Source organism: Taudactylus pleione, unplaced genomic scaffold (genome assembly GCF_031769625.1).
Source record: "Taudactylus pleione unplaced genomic scaffold, aTauple2 ptg000122l, whole genome shotgun sequence".
Taxonomy (NCBI): domain Eukaryota; kingdom Metazoa; phylum Chordata; class Amphibia; order Anura; family Myobatrachidae; genus Taudactylus; species Taudactylus pleione.
In genome coordinates, this window is record NW_028284524.1 from 6,380,681 (window position 1) to 6,388,917 (window position 8,237).

The window sequence follows — 8,237 nt, forward strand, 5'->3', positions numbered from 1 at the left end:
CCAACACAAGGCTTCAATTCTGAATGCACTGCCTTCCAAAGGTCACTTCAGTACAATTTAAAGGTTAACATTCAAATAGTCCTTAGGGAATAAAATCATTGGGTACATGCAGGGATCTGTGTATACTCGACGTTGGATAGGTCAGTACCTTCTCCTTTGTGTGAGTGGCTGGATCTTCATAAAGCCTGAGGCCCCCGCCGATGAGTATCCCATGCTGGATTGCCTTTGTTTTACAGTATCATGGGTCAGGGGAATATTGAGTATCAGGGGCAGCACATTACATTGCTTAACTGCAAATAAATGGATTTACAACATTACATCAATAATATTACATTTATATTTACAGCAGAGATGCAGTATTTATTATAAAGCAATACATCTCAAATGCTGATTAAAATAAGACAACATCAATATACAGTTATACAAATTCAATACAAAATAGGAAATTACACTTAATAATGAAAATAATATTTATAATAACGTACAGAAAGTGTTGTATTTTATTGTACTTCATTCAGTTTTAATATTTGACTTTGACAGCTGCTGGAGGGTTAGGGGAAGGGTTAGACAACGTAACTCCAGGTGTTGGTATTGCAAGCCAGTCGGGATTCTGGCATCGGTATTGTGACCACCGGTCATGTGTGCGCCGGCATCCTATACCCAACCCCAACCCCTTAGCACAGAAGTGGTTAGGATATACACTTTCCAAGTCGTCCAATATGAATTCTATATGATTGACTGAATTATTGTTAATGGACGTGGATGCATGTTTTCGAGACCCAGATTTCTGTACAATGCAGTATAAATATACTTTAGACAGATGTGAGTCTGAAATAGGGACTCTTTTATGTATTTTCCAGGCAGACTATGGTCTCATCTGTCTGCAAAAAATAACAGTAAATCAAAGCTATTCCACATGTTGAATGTAACCAGCAATATATTCCTGGGGTACAGTAAGATTACATTCTAATTATCTCTTCCAGGGACTCTACTGCACAAACCCCGTATTCTGTGTCTGCTGACAAACGCACCAGGAACAGCTTCCGCAAGTACCGAGAAGATAATCCCGACAAATATAACTACAGTAAATCCCAGGTGTGTCTGTAAATCTTTCTCTGTGTTCTAAAACTGATACATATAAGTATTAATATTCATTACTCTATGATTTAGTTAAAAGCACAGCATATGAAATATATCCATTTCAGTATAACCATTTGTGACTCCACACGAATACCCCCTGTAATTCCCAAATGTGCAGAAGGAAAGAATATTCAGATGCTATATATATATATGTGTGTGTGTGTGTGTGTGTGTGTGTGTATGTGTGTGTGTGTATATGTATATATATATATATATATATATATATATATATATATATATATATATATATATATAAATTTTTTTTTTTTTTTATTAATTCAATCTTTTGATTCACTGCAACAGCAAATCAAAAAAAAATTACGGATTCTGGGCCTGATTCAGCAGTGCACGCTACAGACGCCGGGCCCGTACTGCGCATGAGCGGTACGGGTCCTGCGTGATCACACACAGATTGGCAGTGATTGACAGTCCGCTGCAGTTTGTGGGTAGGGAGGGGGCGGCGACTGGCTCAGTTTCCTGAAACGGAAGCATGACGCTGCTGTTGTGGCGGTTGGCTTGCATGACCCCTTGGGTCACTTAGACGGCTGATGTTCTTGCAGATTATTCGTTGTTTCGTTGTACAACGCAGCTCGGATAAGTAATGCAGCAGGAGGTGTGATGCCTCCTGCTGCAGTACCATAATTGCAAGGACGGAATTGCGAAGCTGCTTGTGTGCTGAATCGGGCGTTCTGTCATGGAATAGGCTAGTTATGCACTCCATTATTCCGTCATGCCACATGTCCAATAAGAGCAACGATAGTATCATAATTTGGAGAATCCCTCCTCTTCCAGTCTTAAGCGATTTGATATCAAGCTCCAGTACAGACATGTTGCACCAATTTGTCAAGTGTCCTGCTGAGTCTTTCAGTTTAGAATTTTAATCATTTGTAAATATATTTCTTATTTACTTCTCTGGGAGTCCTGATCATGAGTAGATTGCAGAATAAGTGAAAGTTTCCATAGTGAAGTACTACAATACATAAAGTGCCAGATAACTGAGGTCACCTCCGGTTGGTAGTCAGTAATGTTATACATATATTTAATGGGATGCGGTCAGTATCCCGGCGCTTAGAATACCGGCGCTGGAATCCCGACCGCCGGCATCCCAAAGGTAAGTAGCGGGATTAGGGGGAGGTTAGGTTTAGGCACAGGGGAGGGAGGGTTCGGGGTAGGGAGAGGGTTAAGATACCTACCAACAGGTGTCTGTATCCTAACCCTGTCGGGATGCTGGTGTCAGGATTTTGACCACCGGGAACCCGAGTGCCGGCATCCCGTCCCCATCCCATATTTAACAATATGTGTGAACGAACTTTTTTTAAGGATTTAGTGCAATATTGTTTTCGTTTATGTTCAAACGGGAAAATCTAGTTCTGCAGTCTTTACAAGTTTCCTAAAACTTTGACATTCAAGGGTGCACTTGCCTGGTCTAGCCTTAGCTGAGTCATTGTTATCCACTGGCTTGTTGCATTTGATAGATTCTTTAGACATGGATGTGCAGGTTGCTGGTGAGCCAGGAAATCTTCTTGTAGTACTATGATTCCCAATATGATCCACAAAACGTTAGTAACCTATTTTTGGCAACAGATCCCAGGACCAGTATCTGGTGAGGTGGAGGAGCGCAGGGTTGAAAAGAAGCGAGCTCAGAGAGCACAGAGGAAGCTAAAGGAGAAGGAAGACAAAGAAGAGAGGCTAAGAAAGGAGGCAGAGGAGGATATGAAGAAGAGATTTGCAGCACTGAGCGATCGTGAGAAGGTGAAGTCTAGCTTTGGCCTCCATTATGCCAACCTGCTTAGCATGTAATATAACCATTTACTGTGTGGCGTTTAAAGTAGAGCCTTCATCTACTCGCAGTAGACGCAGCTATTTTGATGGCAGAACCAATAGTCAGGAGAAGGCAGCCTACCAATTAAAGCAAAAAAAAGTGATCAAATTAATCTGACCACCAGGCGATTTTATGCAAAGTAGCTCTTCCGCAGATAATGCTGACGTAGGATGTCTGAATCTGTTTAAGAATGGAAAGACGAAGGTATGCACAGACTAATGAAGTGTATGACTCTAGAAATAATGGGAAACGTGGAATGATTGTTGGCACAGTGTGAGCATTCGCAAAACTACTACACTGGTGAACTGTTCGAGAGCGGCAGTTTTTAAAGTGTACACACAATGGATCATCAGACAAAAATTGGGTGTGAGCGCAAGGTCTGTGGTCGTAAATGGTTCCTAGATGCTCGAGTGGAATGGAGAATGGGCAGACTTGTTTAGTCCCACAGATGGGCAATAGTGCATTAAATTAAAGATATAATCTAAATCGTGGACCAATTCAGATGTCCTCTCAAGTACAGTATGCCGCACATTACATTGTATGGGCTATAGAAGCATAAGGTCTGTCTGTACACCATTGCCATCTGCTGCAAACTGGGAAACTCCTCCAGTTTCTCTGGAACACAGGAATTGGACAGTAAATGATTGAAAATGTGATTAGTCAGACCTAGGTCCGTAGAGAGCCGGTCTGGGGCCATGGCCTAATCACAGGCAGCGTGGTAACGCCCCCTTTAGGAAAAAAAAAATATAAAAGAAAATAATTGCAGCTCTGGAGAGGAGAGGCAAATCCCACCCACAAGCAGAGGGGATTGCTGCTCCCTGGCCACACTGCAGCTCAGCACATAGCAGTGTTTGCTTGGCTGGGGATAGAGGCTACTGACAGGTAAGATTGAGGTGGGTGGACCCAGGCCCCTCCAACAAGACCGGGCAATTTGAAGCCACCCCCCCTGAACAGACCCCATTTTCAGCCCTCTGGATCCCGGTGTTCAGAATCCTGTCAGTCGGTATTCTAACCCTTCCTCCCCGTGCCTGACCCTAACCTTCCCCCCCCCCCCTCTCCCTAGTGCCTAAACCTAACGTCCCCCTCCCCGTACCCTAACACTAACCCTCTCCTTAACCTCGCTACTTACCGTCGGGATGCCGGTGTCTGGATTCTGACAGGCGTCGGGATTCTGGCGCCGGCATCCCGACAGTCAGGATTTTATCCGGATATGAAGACAACAGCACAAAAGCATGGATCCTTCTTGTATCATCACAACTCTTAAGTCTTACAGAGGCAATGCTATGGAAATGCAATTTCCTGGCCAATATTCCCCATGAAAAATACTGACAGTTAGTGGAAACCATACCTAGAAAAAAAATCAGGCTGCATTAAGAGCAAAATGTGGCCCAATACAATACTAACCCGGTGGACTTAATAATTTGGCTACTCAATGATAAAAAGAAATAAGAGAATACACTAATTTGTATTTCTTAATTTCACTTTCCCAAACCATTTCAGTGATCTCTGGGACTGATTCAGTACGAATTGCATTTGCGTTCGCAACTATGATTTTTTTTTTTTTTTTTTTTTTCTTTACGGAACGCAGCTGCAAAAATGCTAATGCTTTCCAAAGCACAGCCGGCATAAAGACGCCCACTGCTGCTTTCTCACATCCACCCAATGTCGCTCTTCTGCGTAAACGTGAGTACAATCTACGCACATCACACAGGTACGCAGCATTTACACCAAGGTTGACCAGCTGCAGACACTGCAAGTCTCCTCACACGCAGAGGGGCTCTCAAGCTGCGTATGCGATTGCAGTTGTTATATATGCACAACCATGACAGCGTTCAAACGGAAAGGGACGCATGCGTTTTTCCGACCACTCCCTGTCACCACCCCCCAAATGCGCTCAGCCTGTGACTCTCTGCGATGGATTCCTCTGTGCGTACGTAATCGCGGTGCCATCGTGGCACAGTGCGGCTTATACACATGCGCAATGGCTAACAATCGCTCAATCTGCGTACTTGGCTGCATTTGCGATCGCTGCTATATCAGGCCCTCTATCCCTTTTATCTACCAGTCATGGCTCCAGTCTGTATTGTGCTTTTATCTTTGTTTCTCATCCTTTTCAGAGAGCTCTGGCTGCGGAGCGTAGACTAGCTGCTCAGCTCAACCCCAAAGAGACAGCGGGAAGTAATATCAGGTAACCAGATCGTCTGCCAGAGAATGGACAACACAAACTCATCTAATGTGAAGCTGCTTGTGGAGAGGAGTGCTCATATTCTTTATTGTTCTCCTTAATGTTTGTACTCTTATATAGAAGGATGCTGGCTTCATATTGAATGGTACTAACCTCATATAGCGTGGTGTCTGTTTTATATAAAGCCTAGATTCCTAGTGCCACTCATTGCCTACCCCTGACCTATAGCCCCACTTGGCGCTCTCTGTAGCAGGGGCCATCTGCCAGTGTCTCACTGAAAGCCTTAGAGCCATGTGCAGGATCTTCCTGGCTATAAATAGAGCCAAGTAGCCTATTTGTTGTTGTTCTTATTATCCATAAGTTATATGGCGCCACAAGGGTTCTGCAGCACCTTACACAGTACATGATAAATGAGCGAACAATAAAACATAGATTGTGGCTACAGGTGAGCGCCTCTACCCTTCTAAATACAGCTAATAGTAGTGGGTGGTTGGTCCTAATGGAAGTACTGTTCTAAGGAATGGAAATTGTAAGGCTGTGACCATGGCTCTCTTACTACCTTAGCTAAATTCATATTTAAAGGTGGAAAATTAATTTATGGATTAGTGTGAATGCTGCTGCTTTTTAACTTGCAGAGGCACAGTCCTAGTATCCTGCTGGCCTTGTATTAATCTGTAATTTTACTTTGGTTTGTAGACGCTGCTGGTTTTGCGGGGAGTCTCTCTTGGGAAAAGTTCCATTTGAATACCTTGATTTCTCCTTCTGCTCCACTCGCTGCCTACAGGAACATCGACAGAGCCAGAGTCGCAAATCTCTGAAATAAGAACGTGTAGTGTAACAAAATATGGCTTCACATGGTCTGTGAAATTCAATACTGCAGCTAGTCCGTGCTGGAGCTGTTACCGCCAGTCAGCACAGCAGGCATAAGAATGATGGGAACATAGATCAGAGATCCAGTAATAATCTTCCTTATGAAGGATCACCAGCTGCGTCATTGCTGAACCTGATTGCGAACACACTAAATATTTTAAGGCTATTGTCGATACCAACAATTTAAACTACGGTGTATCTTAGTAAACTAGATGACACTGGGGCTGATTCAGCATTGCAAGCAGATTCACGATTATTGGGAATCTACGGGTGCAGGACCCATTCTGCAAGTGTGCAGAATGGGTCCTGCGTAGTCGCACGCAGCCCCTTCAATGCCTCTGCCTGATTGACAAGCAGGGGCATTTAAAGAGTGGTGTGCGGGGGCGGAACGGTGTTCCCGGAAACGGGAGTGTGTCTGTCCCGGTTTCTGAGAGCGGCAAGGCCAGGGACTGCGTTGACGGACGCAGTGTCCTGGCCTCGCAAGCCAGCCAGCCTGAGTAAGCTGAAGCTTACTCAACTGGCTTGGTGCCCAGCACCGCCAACAATTGCAACCATCGACAATCGCGGTTGTCATCCCAGCCTGCAACCCCGTTGCAGTGCTGGAATCGCAAATGCAGCAGGGGGTGTCATACACCTCCTGCTGCATTTGCATATTAGCAAGGACGGAATTGCAGAGCTGCCTGCTTGCAGCTTTGCAATTCCGATCGATACTAAATCACCCCCACTGTGCAATTGTGAATGTGCAATCAGCAGGTGTTAGGAATATTGTGCAATTTGATTAAGCTGGCTACACACTTGTCAATATATTGATCGATGAATGATATATGCGAGTGCATCGGCGGGGTGTGTATACCCGATATGCCTGGGAATTACGTCGTTCACATATATCAGGTCGACCCTGCAGCACAGCCAATGCTGATATATCTTACTGCAAGGAACACTGACCTCACAACTGGGTGTGCAAATTTAAATGTCCACCCAGTCATGTCCGGCCAGGCATATTGAGTGGCCAACTGATTAGTGTGAATAGCTCACAAATCGGTCCGCTGACTGTCATTGTGTGTGCCCAGCATTCGCTTGATCCCTGTGCAGCCAGATCTCTAAGATTGGGGGAGGGGGAATGCACACCTGGGTTTTAATTGGTTACAAACCTCATTCAGTACTAGTGTTAAATACTAGATTATAAGGTGTGTGGGAAATCTGTGCAGTTGTAAGGAATATTTATTGTATGTGTCATGTCTCTGGCCAGTGTCGGAAATTATTAGGTTATGGTTTACCACAAAATAGTTTTCTACCCAGTAAACATCTCAGTGCCAGACCATGTGTTTCAGCTTTATCACCATGTCATGAAATACACAATACCAAATTTCCCTTCAGCTTTCTGGCTGCTGTCACATTGTGGGGGTGTGTGAGAAAAAAATATGCAATGTGGTTTATCATGTACAAGTGAGCTGACCTACACCATTTTCAAAAGTGCACCCCAGGTAAATAGTGTGTGCACAAACATGCTGGAAATGTGTACATTGTCCCTTTTAGTCTCTTTATTACAATTTGTTGTTTTGTATTTTACTGCACTACAGCTCAGACAAAGTGATGTACATTAGAACACTTTTTAAACTCTCAAATACCAGTGTAATAAATGCGCCTTCCTATAGAAATAGCATCTGTTGGGTGTAAATCTGTTCAAGTGGTGGAAAAAAGAGGACTTTTGTATTCAGTTAAATAATTTTCTTTAAATACATTGGGGGGATACTGGGATTTTCTTCTTCTGGGTCCATAGGGATCCACAGGGATACCATGGGAATATTATGGTTGGAAGACCAGGCACCAAACAGTTAAAGCTTCTGATCCCAGAATGCCCCGGGTCCTTTCCCATATATACCCTGCCCCTAGCCATAGGACTTCACTTTAGTTGTTCGTTTGGTGCGGCAGGATCAAGACGCACCCTTTTGTAACGGGACTGCTCTGGCAGTCCTAAGCTTTTATTTCTACTTCAGGGTCCATAGGGGGTCCACAGGGTTGACCTTGGGGTATAGGTTGGGAACCAAATCCAGGCACCACGCAGTTAAAGCTTTTAGCTCCCAGGATGCACTTGGGTCCACTCTCCCTATAACCCCGCCCCCCAGCCAGAGGCACCTCAGTTTAAGTTGGTGCCCGGCCGGAGTCGGGTCACCGTTACTGCAGGGGGGCTGCTTAGCAGCCCCTAAGCTTAAAAGAGTT

At 44.4% G+C, this 8,237-nt stretch overlaps 1 protein-coding gene across 2 annotated transcripts in view; it reads left to right on the plus strand.

Annotated features, from left to right (window-relative positions):
* ANKZF1 (ankyrin repeat and zinc finger peptidyl tRNA hydrolase 1) overlaps positions 1-7,952 on the plus strand; it is a 78,065-nt gene extending 70,113 nt beyond the window's left edge. For both annotated transcript variants that reach the window (XM_088472316.1, XM_088472317.1), the window contains exons 13-16: positions 984-1,095; positions 2,725-2,892; positions 5,080-5,150; positions 5,844-7,952. In XM_088472316.1, coding sequence (XP_088328442.1) covers positions 984-1,095; positions 2,725-2,892; positions 5,080-5,150; positions 5,844-5,970 — 478 coding nt within the window. In that variant the 3' untranslated portion in view covers positions 5,971-7,952. The remainder of the gene's footprint in view (positions 1-983; positions 1,096-2,724; positions 2,893-5,079; positions 5,151-5,843) is intronic.
* The last annotated feature ends 285 nt before the right edge of the window (positions 7,953-8,237 follow it).